Consider the following 20177-nt stretch of genomic DNA (forward strand, 5'->3'; position numbering starts at 1 on the left):
GACCTGTCATTTATTTATTTAATAATATAAATTTATTTTTTCCTCAATTGGACTGAAGAAGACAGAAGCTCTCAAGGAACTAGGCCTTGACAATAATTATCTTTTAAAAATTGGATAATATTGTCAAGGCTTTAGTTCATTTAAGAAGTCCTTATTTTACTCCCTGATAGGATAAGGGATGGAAATAAAGACTACAGTTTTAAACTTCTTTTGAAAGCTCAAATACAGAAAGAACATATAGTTTTACTTCTAACATCCCTTACCAGCTAAGTCATGGGCAGAGCTTCCATTTATCTCCCTCACTACATTAAACATTAATAAGTGAATATTTAGGACCCAGCGTGTCATATAATTCTAATCAATAAATCAAAGTATTAGTGGATTTAATTCCCTGGAAAAGCGCCCAGTTCCAGTACCATTGTATATCTTGTCTTCCGTGACTTTGCGGGCTCCAAGAAAAATGCTACCTACAGATCTGAATGTAGTAAATCATACAAAGAGTTCGCACAACAAATTGAAATGCATTTTTTCAACACACCGCGTTTCTATAACTGAATGCCCGTCAAATAACTACTCCATATAATAGTTTCAAGAAACCATTAAAATTGTAGGAGTAGGAGTTAAAAGGTTCAAAATTCAGTAACTCCCGCCAAGACAACCCACTACACGTAGTTAGGAATAAATTTAAAATAAAACAAATTGTTCAACATAACACAATCCTTACCGTGCCTTTGACAACAAATACTTCAAATTATTTTAAGTTCCATATTGATCTTATTGATGACAATCAATAGGGAACCCAATGTACCCCTTCCTATCCCATTGCAAAATGATGTTATCTCCCAACGTGCACTCAAACTGGAAGAGAATCTAGCATACTTTGGAAAGAGAACTGTCTCAGGCCTCAAATGTCATGGTTTCTGCCTCCCGTCTCACTGATTCAAACAGCACAGAGGAAAGATACCGCTCCCCAAAGCTCGGGAAAACCACCTGTATAAGTTGAAGATGAAAAAATAATATTAGTGGCACAAGCAAGGTTGTAATCTCAAAGCAAATGAGTATATCATTTAAGTTAGAAATCAAAATGCTGCAACCACCATGTATTTTGTTTCGCATAGTTCATTTATAGAAGATTGTCTGAATGGAAGGAACATAACACAAGTTCATTCCTCTTTAAAAATCAAATGGATTATACCCCAGGACCAGGTTAACTCCCATTTTACCATCCATTTATACTAAATATACTCTTTCCAGTAAAGAAACTAGCAAGTAAAAAGAGAAAATATACAACTATTGATTGGCTTAATTAAAAAGTAGTATTTCAAAGCAATGCACTCCTGGATGATTTCAGCAGAATGTATATCTTGCTACCGGGTCAAATCTAAAACTAATTGAAACCCTTGGAACCAGTGGCTACATCGCCCACCCAAAATTTGTTTGGTCTCTAATCAAATTACATGTGACCCAGCTACATCTGTTAGGCTTTTGGAGCTGCTAAATCAGTCCAACTGGCTGATCATAAAAACTCCATGCGAACTTTCAAGGCGGGATAAACTGGTGGAAATCAACACCAGAAACACTACAACAATCAGACACACCCAAACAAAAGCTTTTAGAACTTTTTGTTTTATTTCACCAAGGCATTCATGTGCTGGTCAGGCCCAAATACACCACATATGTTTGTATTATCAGTCCTCCGTATGAATAAATTTTGCTTGTAAGGGCCGCAGGGAAATGGACCAGCCTGAATTTCTTTCTTGTCATTTTACATATCAGGTTTAAAGACAAGTCTCGCACATATAGTACATGTCAAGGCAAGAAACAAAGTATATATCCTTATAATTTGCTCTGTACAACTTTCAAATTTTACAAAATAAATTTATATAAATTGTGTGATACTTTGGGTTAATAATGTGTAACTTACTGACATTTAGGGAAAATCTAATTCTTACAACTTCTAAGGAACAGAATAAGAGAAATCCTTTTGAAAGTCTGATATTCTACTTAATATTACAGTATTAAATATTTAGCATTTAAAAAAACTCCAACTTTGAATTAATAAATGATCAGCATAATCCTTCAATGCAAACCTAACATATGATAAACCTGCACTCAACCTTTTAGTTATTAATGGTTAGCCTATCATATTTACTATACGACAAACCTATATGTTGGGTTGGTGCACTACTTGCTTTCTCTGTTCGGGAAATCTAAAGAGACATGAATATTGTTTTGGTCCATAGAAGAAGTGACAGCACCTAATATAAGTTTCATGGTTACATTATTGGGCATAGGCTATGCTCAGAATGAACTGGACCCAACCTGGGCAATCAGACGGTAAATCAGTGGTTTGAATTTACTGATGATTGCTTGTTACTGATGATTTAACATATTAACATAATTAAGTCAGATATACTTGAACGTAAAACATTTCTCAGCTGGGCAATCAGATGGTAAATCTAGAAAATTTGCAAATAAATAGAAAAATGTCACAAGGATATATAATAGAACGAAGGGCTTAGATACCATCCATTTTTTTTCAACAGATCCATTCTGCAATTATACTTTATTATTTTCTAATTGATATTATTATACTTGCACAATTTGAAATAAAATTAACAAACTTACAACAATAAGCTTTCCGGCATTCTCTGGTCTCTTTGCGATCTTAATTGCAGCTGCAGCAGCTGCACCAGATGATATTCCCACCTGCAACAGATGTCCCACAATCAATGCTGACATAAAGAAATAGAAAGCGCATATGACATGACTCTAAACATGAATAAGAAACAAATTTTCTGAGATCAAGAGACTTTATAACAGTTAAAACTTACTAGCAATCCTTCTTTCAGTGCAAGAAGTTTTGCAGTTTCTATGGATTCATCACTTGATATCTGGGAAATCACAAAACACCAGATTGTAACAAAAACTCAAAAATCAAAATTCACTGATAAAGCCATGAGTTTGGAAATAAATACACCATCCCTTTCCCCCTCTTCTAACCCAAGTAAGCACAAAAGAATGGGTTAGTTCATCCAGATGTCTAACAATTTTATGATTCACAGCAAGTAGTATGATGCAAAATTAAAGTGCAATTAGATACTCTTGAATCTTACTTGAATAACTTCATCAACAATATTGACTTCCAAAACACCAGGAACAAAACCAGCACCAATTCCTTGGATCTTATGTGGACCTTAGGCATCATACAAAAGATGTGTGTCATTCTAAAATGGCAAAAGAAAATAGCAATTCTATATAAACATGAATAGAACAGATCCCCGAATAGAGTACACATAGGAACTTGAAACTTGAAGACCGTACATGGTGCCCCTGGTTTCTCTAAGCTTAAATGTATTCAATATTTTTTCTTCAACAGAATCAAGTATGACATCGTGAGCACAGAGTAGTTAGCTGGTTTAGAAAGTGAAGCCTGGAGGTTTTAGCAAAAAAAAAGAGTGTATGTGCATGTGATCACATATTTTGATATTTGTGAGGGTATAACAAGTATTGGCATATACCATGAGCTGATGAGCGGAATCCATAATAGGTCATTTGGGTCTGTGGCACTTGATTGGTTCATCAATGTTGTATATTGATTGAAGACAAAGCCACATTCAAAGTTGTGAACCTTATTCAGGCTATTGTTTGTCACATGATAGGTATGGTACATAAGATTTATGTTTAATTACTAGTTTAGTCCACACTTGACAAAGAAACTCATGAATTAAAGTTAAATTGAACAAACATATTGTTTGGAAGCTTGTGTGAAACCGAGTATTGGACCTAACTAAGTTTTAGTCAAACAAGTTCTGTGAGAAGCTCAGCCAGTCTAGCAGGACCAAAACAGATAGAAGGCACTCACTCCAGTGACTTCCAATTGATCTAGCATCTGTTTAATCAAGATAATTCCAGTATGCTCCTGATTGTCCAGGAGTAACCGAAATGAATTGAGAACAATTAGTTTGACATTTCCTATTCCAACCTAATTACTAAATCTTCCAAATTTTATTGTAAGTCTACAAAATGCCGTTGGATCATGCATAATTGTTTCTTTATTGATATTGCTTTTCAAGATATTTTGCTGCCATAAATCCTTCCACTTCCAATGTAACCAACCAATAATACTGTTAGCAGAACCTTTTCCAGTTTACAAGAAAACGCAAACAAAATCGAACCAATAACCCCTTAAGTTAAAGGGAACCAATTATGATAACAGGCATGCTGTGATGTTCCAATGGCACTGTCTAGAAGCTATATTAAGAACATGGCTACAAAGGCATGTCCATAATTTCCCATTGACATGTAATTATGTCAGAGTTTAAAGTAGATGTAAGAATCAGAAAACTAATATAATGTAAAACGCAAGAAGTTGATTTTAGATGTTGTAACAGCAATGCAGAATACACTTCTTCAGAAAATAATTGTAAAACATGGACTTTTCCTGTAACTAGAGTGATGTTAAACTAAGTGAACACATTTCATGTTAACAAGCATACAAAGCAGCAGCCAACAATATCCCATTAATGTTCTATTATTATTATAGTATGTCAAGAGCCAACTTTCAACAAAAAAGTATGCACCAAAAAAACAAAAATTTAATATAAACAAACTTAACAGAGGCAGGTTAATCTGGAGGTAGAAACTAAATATGGTCTTATCCTTAGTGAAGCAAAATGAACTTCTAACACTTTTTATTATTATTATTATTTTTTTTTCTTTTTTCATTTGGTCCTGGAAGAGTACTAGAGCATTTAACCCAGTAAAGTGTCCTGTATTTGCTAGGCGGGCACAAACCTAAAACAGTGTAATAACCCAAAAACCACAATCCAGAAACGTTCAAGCCGACACTTAAAAATATATGTCCGAAAGTCAAAAGCCTCAATGTTTTTCTTTAAGGCAAATGACTACAAGGACGGTAAAATCAGATGACACCAAGCTAAAAAAGTAATAATAATAATAATAATAACATCAAGTAAGTAATAAAATAGTTCTGGTTAATACAATGACTGTTATTCACTAAAACCAATTTCAATCTTGTGAGATTGGAGAAGAAGAAGAAGAAGAAGAAAGAGAAGAGAGAATGAATGAGAGATAGAAAGATACATATATAAAACAAAAGCCAGAGAACACAGTTACTAAAGCATTTGCAGCGGCATTTAATACATCTCACCAGGTTTTCCTCCAGATAGAACAGGGCTTTCAACTGGTTCAATACCATACAGCTACATAAAGAAGAAGAATAACGCAAGTAAGAAAACAAAATGAGAATATTCAGTGTCAAAGTAAAATGAGCAAACAATTCGGGGCTGGGTTGGGGGGGGGGGGGGGGGGGGGGGGGGCGCGGGGTTTTGTTGTTGGGGGTGGCAGGTGGGGTTGAATCACTCAGAATACTGTTTGTATTGCTAACCTTTATGTCAGGATTCTGCTCTTTAAGGAATCTGCCCACACCAGTTATGGTACCTCCTGTACCAATCCCGGAAACAAACGCATCAATTTTCCCATTTGAGCCTTTCCAAATCTCTGGTCCGGTGGTTTCATAATGTATCTATACTAACACAACAAGATTTAACTTCAATTTCCAACCAGCAATAAGCAACACCACCAAACCAACAAACAAGGCCTTTTCCAACTGCTTGGGATCGGCAACATGAATCCTATTTTGCCACATTCTCCCGACCAGCAATAACTCAAAATATTAATTGAAAGTAAATACCTTCGGATTGGCTGGATTTTCAAACTGCTGAAGAATGTAGGCATTGGGAGTCTTGGCCAATATCTCTTCTGCCTTCTGAACAGCACCTTTCATTCCCTTGGCAGGATCTGTAAGCACCAACTCAGCACCAAAAGCACGAAGAATAATTCTTCTCTCAAGACTCATTGAAGCAGGCATGGTAATGATAAGCCTGTAACGTTTAGCTGCAGCCATGAAGGCTAAACCTATACCGGTGTTACCACTTGTAGGTTCAATGAGGACACTCTTCAGCAAACATTAACAAAAGTGAATCAGATTCAATATTTTGTCAGCTAAAAAGTTCAAACACATAAAAATGGTTGCTTCAAAGCTTGAAATTAGAGCCATAGTCATAACATTGGGAAAACAGAAAATAGAGGATAATTCCAGTTTTCATACTACTAACATTAACGATAGTTAAAACAAATTCATACTTGAAGATAGAATTCCGAACCAGCCCTGACCCATCTAAAGGAATCAACCTAACATGTGAAGGATTCACCAAGGCATCACTAATATTTGGTTGTGGGCATGTCTGTTAAAAAGCACGTAACAGTTGAACCTTAGCAACAAATATGAATGAATTTTACTGAAGCTTATATTCGATCGAATCTGAAAATCTAGTTGGCTATGTGATCATCAGTATATCAGTCTTACCATGTGTTCACAAATAAGACTACTTTAAACCCACTTCTACTAAAGATTTCCAAACATAACTGATTACTAACCTCCCCTGGTTTGATAAGGCCATTTGCCTCGGCATCAGCAATCATACTATAACCAATCCTGCACATGAAGCAGCAATATTCAGAATCTTATTTTTGAAATTGAAGCGAATACTTCAAATAAAAAAGCACGGGATAACTGCAATTATAGCTCTAGAAATGGAAAGCACAATAGAGAGTGATGTGAAATATACATACATAACACACATATATGTACATATATATATGGATATCTGTATAGACTATAGACTATATATAAGCCTAGGAGCCATTTGTTTGTGCAATGGTTAAATGGAATACGGGAGAGCCTTGAGTATGAGACCAGATATCAAAGGTTAGATCTTATCTAGTACTACAAGCATCCATCCTCCATTGGGTAATGGCCCTTACATATTATCAACCTAATACAACTCTTCAAGGACTCAAGTCAATTACCTGTCTTTGACACTGGAACAAGGCTCCATCATTTCTAGTTTGGCTGCAATCCGGGCCACACAACCTTCCACAACATTATTGAGATACACCAATGGTGTATTGCCAATTAACTGTATCACAAAAACCAAGATGTAAATAGAAATTAATCCAACTATGAAACTTAAAAAGGAAAGAATAAACCACGTATAAAATACCAGTCGAAGTAAGAATAACAACACCGAAAGATGCAAACTTACTTCAGTAACATCCTTGGCAATTCTACACTTCTCTTCCGCCATTTTTTCAGATAATCACTAAAATCAAATAGTTGAAATAAGTAAGGCTCTTTCTTTTTTCTTTTTTTTATATGAATTTTAAAAAAAAAATAAAAAAAAAATTGTCAATCAAAGTTTGGAATCATAAAATGAACAAATAACATGTGCAAATACAAAAAGCTTGCATTTGAGAACACCTATCCGCGTCTTGGAGTTGAAATTGAAGAAAACGAGTTCATTTCAATTCCAAGGCAATGATTTGGTGCTCCCAAAAATAGCTAAAACGTATATATACATAAACACCAAACCTGTAAAATCTCTATAACAACACCAATCTTAGAAACAGAACTTCCAAAACTTGAAATGATCAATTAAATCAACCCAATCATCAAATCCAATACACATATAACGATCTAAATAGATAAACATGAATTTTTATATGTATGGTATCAATTCCGATGCCATTGAAACGGTTCGGAAAACCCTAGAGGATTGAGCTCGTTTTTAGTAGAGTAAATACGTTTGACCAGTGATATATAAAGAGCTATACAGAGATTTGAAACAGTGTATTTTAATGGAGGATCGACGAAAAGAAGAAAATCACCTTTGACAATGACAGAGAAATGACTTCGTCCCACCTAATTCTTTTTACGTACAGTACAGTGAACCCATGAGTCCAAGCTAAGACTATATAGAGAAACTCGTCATAAATCATCATGATCGTTATTTCTGGGCCTAATCTGGCGGCCCAAAAACTATCCTATTCTACTTCTTTTTATTTACAATAGTAATAATAATAATTTTCCTTTGGCAGTTGGTATGGGATTTTTAGACTACTTCATAATTTATTACGGGACAAATATAATTCTCCAGTTTTATATACCCTGAATAATTATTGGAGATGAAATTTTTTGAGATGATCTAAGGGAATTCAAACTCCGAATTTTAAATCATAAATTAAATGATATAGTTTCTAATTTAAATTTTTATAATTTCTTGAATAAATAATTGTCAACGGAGTTAATGATTTCTTTTTTCTTTTACCATTCCTTGATTACATTTATCAATTGTGTTCATGGAAAATTTTGCTTTTAAAGATTGTCTCATTTAAAGTTTGCCCGTATAATGTTGAACCAAATTACTAATAAATAAATTGATATAAATGATATAATACAGGAAGATATGAAATTTATCATTTATATTGAATTATCTCTTTTTTTAAATAATATTTAAGACAAATTAGATAACAACTCCCATATGAGGTAATATATATATATATATTCCTGCCATTTAAGCTATGCCAACACCTTATCCTCTCAGGCACCACACATCCCTCATTGCACAAAAGCCATTGGCATATATATAACTGCCGACCGCATACTTTGATATTTGTCAAATACCGTGAGCAGAACAATGTTGTGTATTGATCGAAGACGAAGTCACATTCAAAGTTGTGAACCTTATTGCTAGTTTAGTCCACATTCAACGTTGTGCTAGTAAATGACGACCGAAGATTTATTATGTTTAATTAATTTACTACTTTAGTTCACACACAAAGAAACTCCTGAATTAATTTAAATTAGACAGAGGGTTTATTAGTTAGGCATTGTAGATAGGCATGGTAGATGAGCCGCCTCTAACTTTTACTCTGTCCTCTCTCTTCCCTTTCTCTCTCTCTCAACCTCTTGTCCCCTTCCGATTTGCTCCCTACTTCATTCCATGCGAGTGGGGACGTGACCTTGTTTGCCTTTCATATATTAATAATCTCGGTGTGTCTCAATAAGTTTGCCCTGTGGGTAATTTTTCACATCAGTTTTTTTTTTTTTTTTTTTGTGACTACATACGCTCTTGTTTGGTTTATTTCCAATTCGACATGGTGGATCTGTTGTTTTTCCTTCAATTAGATCTCTGATCTAGGTCGATTTTTATTTTTCCTGACTTGATTTGATCTTGTGCGGGGTTGGGTGTGTGGAGGCGCCTTATGGATGCAGCTTTGGAGCTGGCCTAACTTTTGATCACTCTAGTTGCTGCTTTTCTCCCTTGGTGGTTTCCGCTTTAGAGCGGTGACTTTTTCTTAACAAATCTGGAACATGTTCTTTATTTTATTATTTTGTTTCATGATTTGTATGCCTTTATCTAGCTTGACTTATGTCTCTGTACTGCCACTTTGGCTTGGCCTTTGTGCCTTTCAAAAATTAAAAAAAATTCTTATAGTGCAAAAAAAATTCCTACTATATTTTTGGGTGCAAATTGCCCTAGTCAAATGTAAACACGGAGAAGAGGCATACAAGCTTCGAGAAAACAATTGACCAAACAAATTCAGATTGCTTAATCAATTATGAGTTCTATGCAATCCCATGGTAAATTTAAGTTTTCACCTTCTTAAAATCCATATAAAATGTAAACATACAAATGATTTCACTTGTTCCAGTGAAATGAAGGGCTTCACAATGCAGAGTACTCACAGGAAATGAGATCAAAACTTCAGGGCATGATCCTAACACCTTAAACTCTTATTTAAAATCTTATTTAATCAGGAAAACAGAAGTTCAAATAAAAAGTCTAATTTTAAATTAGATATTGGAGAGAGAACATGATTTTATATGTGTATATATACACACGCGCACACACACACAAATTGTGGAAAGATAAATACTCAGTAGTATAAAATCATCAAGAATGTAATAACTAAAGTTGAAGGGTGATACTGGCACTACAATAAAATACTCATTTGGTGGCAAAATTTTAACAGCAATTATAAAAAAAAATGCTGCCATTGATATGTTTCTAACAACATTTTTAATAAGTGCAGCACCTGATTGCTGCAGCAGCAACATGGACCCATTTTTTATATTTGATTTTCATTATTTATGTTATTGTTGTAGGCTCATTTTTTATTTTTATTATTCATTTTTCATTTCCAATCGCTCTTCACTTTCTCTCTCTACCCCCGATCCTTTCTCTCTCTAGCTCGACTTAGGCTCTTCTCTCGTCACTTCTCGCTCGTCGCTCTTCAATCGAGTGGTTGATTTACATTTTATCTCCAATGATCATCGGTTGTGCTATTTGAGCATATATTCGGTTGTGCTATTTGATTTGGCAGCCAAATCAACGTCTGATTCGCCAAAGCAGGCCATAGATAATCGTTCTTATCTTCATTTTTGTCAACTCACAGGTAAATTTCACAAACATTGCTCCTTTTTTGTTTGAATTCATTATTTAATTGGAAATTGATGTTATTTGAACAAAACCCTAACTTTCTAAGGGTTTGAAGCTAGTACGTGTAACTTAGATGATCATGATTGATGTATGGCAAAGTGATTTATTTATGAAAATATACATACATATATACATGTGTAAGTATATATATGTTTAAGCATGGACAGACATTTTATTAGTTATTCTTTTTATAAAAAGAAAAATCAATAAACTAACCAGTAAATCATGAGGTTCAACTCTAGTTCCCGATAGAGTTAGTGTTCATTTTTAATTTAAGAGTGCAAACTGGCTTTAAATTCTAGGATTGATCCATGTTGTTTATTTCCATCAGAACAATCATAAGTTTATCTCCATTGTTGTTGTTGTTAAAGCATATCTGATTTTATTTTCAAGATGTATTTGTTGATGAGCTCAAGAAGGAATCATATAACCATAAAGCTATTGAAGCCTATTTAATAAATATAGAGGCAGTAACAGTGTACACTATCCAGAAAACTACAGACACATGCGCAAACATTTTTAAACTACTGAGAAATTCATTTCAAGTTTTAAGTGGGTGAAATCTCTTAGATAAGTTTCATTTCTTTTCCTTTCCTTACTTATTTTCGTTTATATTATACTTGTTCTAATTGGGCATTCTTTCACTTTAGCTTCTCTGAAGAAAGATGAGAGCTGGAAGTCATGTTTACGCTTATGTTGGGAGGGTTTCAGTCACTCTCTTCTTATAGATAGAAGCAAAAAGAAAACTACTCCTGTAAGTGATGAGGAAGATCCCTAACAAAAGAGCATTGCTTCCCAAGGTAAGCATTATGATCTCTTTAAGGACACCTAGCATCATGATCAATTATTTATCACAACTCAGTACCTTGGGGATCATTTAAGATCCATGCATAGCCATACTCACGCTCCTTAGAAACTTCAAGCAACACTGTTGTAGATCATTAAGTTGCCTGCAATAAATGTTAGTAGTACTAACAGGGATAAAGTAATGGAGTCAATCATTCACAATGAACTGATGTTAAAAGGCACCAAGTATCCCTTCTTTTACTATGTGTTCACTTCGACTATTAGTGTCAACATATACAAATAAGACATATGGCAAGAACAGTGGTGCCAGGTTGACACATTGGTGACACATATAGCACGAGTCATATGCCTCAAGTTTGAAGCCTAACAGAATGTAGTACAACTGGTAGATTTCCTAAATCCCCTTGAGAAAATAAATTCTATCTTAAAAACCCAGGTCACAACATTGGCACATTTGTTCAAACACTAAAAGTGAAAGGTACAAGCAGTTAACATGATCCTTAAGTTATTTTGATAGTACATGAATTAGGGTCGTTGAATGTTTATGAAAATCGTATTGTATATATTATTTGTGGTGTGTATTGTAACTTAGATTTCAATTTACTTTAAAATACAAAGGCAATACAACCTACTTTTTTAGAGAAATAACAAGCCTCTCCGCATATAGTACAAACTCTAGTCTTTGTCTCAGGATACCTATCCATCATTTGAATCAATAACATTTTTTTAAGATATATTAATCTAACTCTGATAGTTTACACTACTCTATATCAATGAAAGAATTAATCATTTATGATCCGTCTTTGGCATCATTCTATTACAATATAATGTGTTGGAAAATATATATTTCATGTAACATTTAAGATATAACAAACCTTACACTAATATGTCATGAGATAATTAACAATATACTAAGAAATCATTAATTAAATATACAACTCTATATTTAATTAAATATGCAAAATAAAGTAATAAATTAATAAGTAATAAATAAAGAACCTGGACCGAGGTTAGTGTTGAATACTATGTCCTTAAGACAGATTCGCCCTGCTATAGTGCTAATGGACTCTGTGGCATCTATCTCCCAGGATACAACGATCTACATCCACCAGTAGCAGCACTACAAACTTGTGGATACGGCGAACCTCCTCTGTGTAATACTCTCTCTGACTTAAAAATGCATCTATACTATATAAATAATGAATTAGGTGTAATCCGAACCAAATGGCTTGGACCAAATTTAATATGGCTTAATGAAATTGGTTTTAACCCTAAGTGGCTCAGACCACTTGATCGTGGCTTGAACCCACATCCACTTGGGGTGGGCTCATCTTGAGAAAGGGAGAGAATAATAAATTGCGCAGCTTAAATGGCAACCAATGGTGGGTATTTATAGATAAGGTGGTGTCTCTTCGTTAACAGGCACAATCACTTCCAATGGGTTGCAATGGTTGGTTATAGACAAAGTGGTGTCCCATCATTATTAGATGTGTTTGTTCATTTGAGATGCAATGCTTTAGAGTAGTTGCATCTATTGATTATAACTACTCCTAAAACATCACCTTACCCGAATCGACACAACTTTTCACACCAAAATATTCTTGTTGCAACCAACAAACAGTTGACATTCACATGTTGTAGTCTGATGTGATAAACATAGACACGTTGTAGGCAAGTTACATTCACGCACCTTTCTAACAGTCCCCCACATGAATGGAAATTGGCTACTTAAATGCAAATGATAATGCAGATACTAGAAAGAGTATAATCGAAAAGTTACTGCATTATGATATGTAACTTTTGGCCTTAAACCTTTCCTAGTGTATTGCTATCGGATTTACTGACTAACCAGTGAATGTGATGTCTTGAATTGTTCATTCGTTTTTGTAAACCAAGACAATAACAAACACACAATACCCTTCCTCAAAGAGTTGATTCTTATTGTTGTGTTCATTTTGGCCCTGAACAACTCCTGGCATTTATGAGTGCTCTAGAAAACTTAGCCTTTGTAGTTCTCATAAAGCGACCCTATTTCACACTCATATAGGTGACTTCTTACTAAAAATATCCAACCATACTGATGAGTGCTGAAAATGGCGCATTTAAACCTCTTAAGCTTGAACGTTCTAGTACCCTATTCTATCTTATTTTCCCGTTTTAGTCTAATTTTGTGTTATTTTCCTTTTCAGGTCAATAAAGTTAAAACGGGCTAAAAATGGCTTCTTAAGACCTTTTGGAGTCAAACTAAGTTTTTGTGAGAATCTGGAGCAAAATGAGGTTGATCTAGAGTAGAAAGGAGGATGATGCTGAAAACTGCCAAGTTGGATTAATCGAAGAAAAGTTGGATCGATCAAACTCTGATCGATCGAACTGTTCGCAGAAGTTATAAAAAAGCAGATCTAAAGTTCATTTCAAACCAACTTGGACTGTGCTTGAAAGAGAAGATCCTAGGGCTGAGTTCTCACATTTTTGGGCTCTCAAAGCCTTGTATATATGAGAGATTGAACCATTTTGTAGGGAGATTCATATTTTTACATTGTAATTTCTATATTTTCATTAGTTTCTCTCTTTAAAAAGTTAGAGATTAGGGTTAGAAGAAAAGAGAAGAGTGGTGGCACCAAGAACACATCTCAAGATGTACACACACTCTCTTTCTAGAATTCAACAAAGAAGAAGAGGAAAAAGATGGAGCCATGTTTGAGGATTGCCCTTAAGGGTTCCAAGATCACACCCACCTCCTCCATGATTGGCTTGACTTCTCCTTGGGCTTGGATGAGCCCCAAGTTTGTAATCTAAACCTCTATCTCTTTCATACTTTTTGGGGAATAATATTTTGTAATTAATGTTTTAGCCTTGTGAATAAAATGAATCTTGGTATATTTCTATGATTCCTATGGTTTAATTCTTCCCATTAATTCTCTAATTTATTTACATGTCAATGTGTGATTAAATTGGGAATTATGTCTTACATGATTCATATGATTTAATTCTTCTTATTACATGATTCATATAATTTAATTCTTCCTATTGATTCTCTTTGTGATTACATATTGTCTTATGTGTGATTATTGGGAATTGATATCTACACTAGTTTCTCTATGTTGGTTGCATGTCTATGTGTGATTAATTAAGGATCTAGTGATGGCTAGATATGGTTTTTATTAGATGGGTTTGTCAATTAATTTGATGGATTATACTTATACTTGATGGGTTGTTCTACAATTTAATTCATACTTGTAGGTAGGTAGACATCTTTACTTGATTTGATATTCCATGACTTATTATTACAAATTCCATGATTTTCTAGATTGATGTGTGCTACAATTGTGAGTAGTTTGATGGGTCATGCTTAGAATTATTGGGTTATTCTACACTTAGTTTATTTGTTGGTTAGGTAGACAATACATACATGAATTTGATGGTCCATGCTTAATATTGCAATTGGTAGTCGCATTTTGTTCACAATAATGTTTTCCCCAAATTAGTTGAAAGTGTGTGGTTTGGTGAACGAACTTGGTGGCAATTCCAATACACCCCAAAACCTCACTTCTCATATCTTAAATCCCTAACTCAACTTAGTTTATTTTAATTGCATTTTAATTACTTGAATTTTAGTTTAATTCAAACAATCAATCTCTCCTTTGCAATCTTGTGATCCACTAGAGTCGAAGTTAGATTCCAACACGTATAATCCCTTGAGACGATCCCTACTCACTCTTGCTACGTTAGTAGTAGTGGTGGTAGTGGTTTTTATAAATTTAAACTTGACTTAAAAGGCTTTTCTTGAACCGCACATTCACTACATTATTTTGGCGTATACAAGCGGACTCGTAAAATTTTGGCGCCGTTACCAAAGATTAACGGTTTTATTGGAATTAGACTAGACAATAGTTTTCATTTGATTGCTTCTATTTTTATTTTATTTTCCATTGTATATTCTTTTCTCATTCTTGATATTATTTGTTCAATTAGGTATTTGATTATAAGGAAGGTAAACATTGGATCTTAAAGCAATCATTGGGGCTTAAAGCTAGCATTGGAATTTGAAGTTGCTTAAGGGCCTTTGTGAGCATTTCTTGAAAATCTCGTAATTTAATTATTTCACTTCTTTACATGCTTGTGATAGCCCTTGTTGAGGCTAATTTCATTACTTTATTTTAAGTCCAAGCATCGGCCCGTGTGGAGGCCATTATTTGTTGCATTTGGATTTTGAGTGTGAATAAAGGAATTGTTTGATCCAAGTTTGGGGGAAAATTACATCCCTTCACCTTATGCTCCTCCATTATATTTTAATCCTTATGAGATTGAGTCCAATTCATTTCAACATGCATCATCTTATTATGGACTTGATCACTCTTTTGATCCTCCTTATGACTACTACCCTCCCCCACTATTTTGTGAAGAACCAAATCCACCACCTTCTAGGTACTCACCCGAATTTGAAGAAAAAGTGTTAGCTTTACTTGATGTGCATATTTCACAAACTCCACTTATTAATTCTCATTCTTAAACATTAGCCAAGTTAGAAGCTCAAGTTGAGCAAATTGCAAGCACTCTTTCTCGTCAAGAGGAGGAGGAAGAGGCAAATGAAAAAATGGCAAGAACTTCAATTATGTAGATGAAGATGAGGAGAGTGAGGAAAAAGTAGCAAGTAACCAATTTAAGGAGTTGATGAGTCTACCAATGGCTAATCCAATAGAGCACAACATAACTTATGAGGATTTTCCTTATTTTGATCATGATTTAATTTCGGCCATTACTACTTTTGAGAGTGAGGAGATGTTGACCACTATAGAGGTGGAAGAGAGAAAACTTGAAGAGGAACTTTTTTCTATTCTCTCCAAGGACCCTCTTGAGGAGTGCCTTTTGCAAATGTATAAAAGATATGGTTTTGACATAGAAAGCTCCATAAATGAAGTCAACTCTTTAATGGACTCCGTGGCTATTTTAAAGGGTGAAGAGATGGTTATTTTTAAGGAAGAGAAGAGGGATGAAGAGAAGGTGTTTCTTGATATTCCAAATATTACCTCAACAATTATCAAAGTGAATAATTATTTGAATATGTTTCAAGAACACAACAAAGAAGCAAGCCTAACCATGATTGATTTTGTTTTTAAGACCGTGGATGAAAGGAACGAAATCATCTTTTTCATTTTTTTTCAAGTCATTCTTTTGGAGGATGATTTCATTGTTGTAAGTGAGGCATCAAATGAGGAAAGTGAAAAGAGGATCAATAAGGATGTTTTATATCTGGTTTTTTATTTGTTCGACTAGTGAGTTGATCTAACGTCTTGCTAGAAACGTTAAACACTAGCATTCATAGAGTTTTCAACTCTATTCCTCTCCCATTTCTTTTTATCTTTCACTTCTTGTGGTGTCTAGATATGTTTCATTGAGCATCATTGAATATTTCATGCATGTTAGGCATAAATACTAGTTTTTCGTAGAGTTTTAAAACTCTATTCGTCCCTCATTTCTTTTTATTTTTCGTTCTTATATACATTCTTCCATCCATTTTTTAATCTCCATTCTTGTTACCATCATTGCGGTTTAGCATAGGATTTTCTGCACTTTCATCTCAAAATTAGGCATTTGGTGCCAATTCGATCGATCACAAGTGTACTTTCAATCGATCGAACCTCTCTGCAGGTAAAGAATCATCTATCTGTCCCATCGTTCGAACTTTCTCTGCATATTTCAGGTCTCTATGTATGGTTCGAACTTCCTATCCGATCGATCAAAGATCCCTCGATTGATCCAATTATCCCTTCGATCGATCTCAGTTCTATACTTAAAAAATTTCGAAGCTCTGTAAATTTCATGCCTCTGTCCTATCGTGCAAGCATAGAGATCGATCATTCGATCTAAGTCAGGATCGATCACAGCTTTGCCCTTTTGACTTTTTTACTTTTTCCTCTTTCTATTTTCATTTTATTTTTCATTTTCTTTTACTTTTGTCATTTTCTTTTATTTTATTTAGTTACTTTTCTCTTTTGAAAAAAAAAATTATTTATTTGCATTCTTTATTTCCTTACATTTTTACTTCTTGCATTTTTATTTACTTGCCTTTTTATTTTTGTTTATGTACATATTTATTTTTTCTAAAAAAATAATTAAAAAAAAGCACCAAAATAATAATAATAATAATAATTTTTCAAAGTAGTATTCCGTCTTGCTAGAGACGTTAAACTTGGCACCCACATGACACATTGTGTCTTTTATCTCCTGTATCATACATGTTCATTTTCATTTTTATTTCTTTATTTTTCTTGCATTTTGTTTCATTGTTCATATTTTCATAAAAAGATAAACATAAGAACTTTTCAACATTGTGTCCTTCTGTATAGTTATACCACTTTCATATTTTCTATTGGGCTTGATTCATATATCTTTTTCATCTTGTGTTATATTGCCTTAGAATGCTTGATTTACTTATCTATCCCATTTGATATTTAATATGAGTTTGCTAGTGTGGTTATTCAAGTAGATTGTTGATTCCAAGTTTGGGGGTGGACTTCTTCCCAATGGATCATTGCCGGGCTTCATGTCTTTGCCACCACGGTATATTCTTTCCATCTTTTCCATTGTTCTCATTGCACATTGAGGACAATGTGTGGTTTAAGTTTGGGGTAAGGTGGTTTTGTTGCATTCAATTTAAGTTAAGCTTTAAATGCATGATTGAGATTTGAGATTGATGTTAGCTATGATTTTGATCTTTTGAGAATCATGATACTTAGAATTTAAAATTTGCTTGACTTGAGAGTCCAATACTCCTTGTATTCTTTATGGATGCCATTTAGGAGTAAATTTTTTGAATGATTGATAACTTCCTTGCATTTGTGGTCCACATCATCATAATCTTGTGATTGTTTTGAGATTCACTCTACGATTCTACACTAGTACATGCGCACACTAGCATTCATTTATGGAGTACATGCTTTGTTGATTATTGATTTGGTTATATCCCAATTGAGCTAGTAGTGCATTGAAAGCTTTCATCTTGACAAAAATGGATAACAACCCCTTTTCACTAAGTAGCTGGGATTCTAGCCTCATCAAGCACTGAATTTTTCTCGTCAAAAGGTGGAGGGCCCAAACTCTAGATTAATAACTTGATAAAAAAAAAAGAATAAATAAAAAAAGTTTACAAAAAGCAAATAAAAGAGTGAGGACTTCTCCCAAAAAGTGAGATGTGGGAAATGATTAAATGGAGGTAGTTTTGATTTGTAGCCTAATCGATTTGAGCTTGTAAGTCCTTATGGGTGTTTTAACACCTGATGCCCTAAAGTCGTCTGGTTTGGGAGTCATTGACCTAACACTCAACCTCATGGAATGCTAGAAAGCTTAATAGATCAACACATTGCACTTTGTTTCCATCTTTGATCCTTAGGATTAAAAAAATAAATAGATAAATAAAATTTCGAATAGAAAGAATAAGCGCACCTAGAACAATAAAGTTTTAATAAAAGGTCCACTTTTTGTCTTGATGATCGGTACTAGATTTGTGTGCTAGTTTGAGGGTAAGGATGTGATCATTTTTTTAGTTGGCTTAGATAGCAACATATTTGATGCCGGTTCACTCAAAAAGAATTTTAAAGTTGTTTTGATTTGCATGATCATTGTCTTGATGTGTAGAGGACCATACTTGCTTACTTGATTTTGAGATTTTCGGAGATTACTTGGAAATGGTTGAAAAATTACATACTTGAGGTAGTTTTCTCCTAATTCTTGTTTGGAATATTGGTGCCTCTTTAGTGAGAATGAGCTTAATGTTTGTGGGTATCATTTCTGGAAACCCTCACGAGACTTCACTCGTCTACTAGGGTTAACCTAAGAGTTTAAAAGGCTTGTTGCATGCGCTAAATGCAACCGTGTTCCCTACGAAAGTGGCGTTATCCATTTATTGCTTTCTAGTTATAGTTGTTTAGTTGTTCATTTCTTTCTTTATTTCGTACTTCATTACTAGGGACTAGCAATATTTAAGTTTGGGGGTGTGATGAGCACTAAAAAGTACACATTTAAACCCCTTAAGCTTGAATATTCTAGTACCTTATTCTATCTTATTTTCCCGTTTTAGTCTAATTTCGTGTTATTTCCCTTTTCAAGTCAATAAAGTTAAAACGGGCCAAAAATGGCTTCTTAAGACCTTTTTGGAGTCAAACTAAGTCTTTATGAGAATCTAGAGCAAAAGGAGGTTGATTTGGAGCAAAAAGGAGGCTAATGCTGAAAACTGCCAAGTTGGATCGATCGAAGAAAAGTTGAATTGATCGAACTCTGATCGATCGAACTGTTCGCAGAAGTTATAAAAAAACAGATCTAAAGCTCATTTCAAACTTACTTGGGCTGTGTTTGAAAGGGAAGATCCTAGGGCCGAGTTCTCACATTTTTGGGCTCTCAAAGCCTTGTATATATGAGAGATTGAACCATTTTTGTAGGGAGATTCATATTTTTACATTGTAATTTCTATATTTTCATTAGTTTCTCTCTCTAAAAAGTTAGAGATTAGGGTTTGAAGAAAAGAGAAGAGTGGAGGCACCAAGAACACATCTCAAGATCTACACACTTTCTCTCTCTAGAATTCAACAAAGAAGAAGAGGAAAAAGATGGAGCCATGTTTGTGGATTGCCCTTGAGGGTTCCAAGATCACACCCACCTCCTCCATGATTGGTTAGACTTCTCCTTGGGGCTTGGATGAGCCCCAAGTTTGTAATCTAAACCTCTATCTCTTTCATACTTTTTGAGAAATAATATCTTATGATTAATGTTTTAGCCTTGTGAATAAAATGAATCTTGGTATATTTCTATGATTCTTATGGTTTAATTCTTCCTATTAATTCTCCAGTTTATTTGCATGTCTATGTGTGATTAAATTGGGAATTATGTCTTACATGATTCATATGATTTAATTTTTCCTATTAATTCTCTTTGTGATTACATATTGTCTTATGTATGATTATTTGGGAATTCATCTTTACACTAATTTCTCTATGTTGGTTGCATGTA

At 34.2% G+C, this 20177-nt stretch overlaps 1 protein-coding gene and 1 long non-coding RNA gene across 3 annotated transcripts; one reads left to right on the top strand and one right to left on the bottom strand.

The window, feature by feature from the left end:
* Positions 1-501: 501 nt before the first annotated feature.
* On the bottom strand, positions 502-7836 carry LOC132280737 (cysteine synthase-like). 2 transcript variants are annotated; one of them, XM_059782457.1, is made up of 11 exons: positions 7753-7836; positions 7131-7187; positions 6895-7004; positions 6463-6520; positions 5717-5980; positions 5411-5548; positions 5174-5225; positions 3117-3196; positions 2835-2894; positions 2629-2709; positions 502-990 (listed from the first exon to the last, which is right to left on the bottom strand). In XM_059782457.1, exons 2-11 carry the CDS (start codon positions 7170-7172, stop codon positions 898-900), a joined length of 978 nt encoding a protein of 325 aa, XP_059638440.1. In that variant the 5' UTR covers positions 7173-7187; positions 7753-7836; the 3' UTR covers positions 502-897. The 2 variants fall into 2 exon arrangements, with proteins under 2 accessions (XP_059638440.1, XP_059638441.1); XM_059782458.1 differs by lacking the exon at positions 7753-7836 and adding an exon at positions 7457-7691.
* Positions 7837-9935: 2099 nt separating this feature from the next.
* Positions 9936-14062, top strand: LOC132283450 (uncharacterized). Its single transcript, XR_009472032.1, has 3 exons — positions 9936-10323; positions 11018-11167; positions 13364-14062. It is a non-coding gene; the product is annotated as an uncharacterized LOC132283450 (long non-coding RNA).
* The last annotated feature ends 6115 nt before the right edge of the window (positions 14063-20177 follow it).

This window comes from Cornus florida, unplaced genomic scaffold (genome assembly GCF_030987335.1).
Source record: "Cornus florida cultivar Cherokee Brave unplaced genomic scaffold, ASM3098733v1 CherokeeBrave_3.0.0_Hap2_Chr11, whole genome shotgun sequence".
NCBI classification, from domain to species: domain Eukaryota; kingdom Viridiplantae; phylum Streptophyta; class Magnoliopsida; order Cornales; family Cornaceae; genus Cornus; species Cornus florida.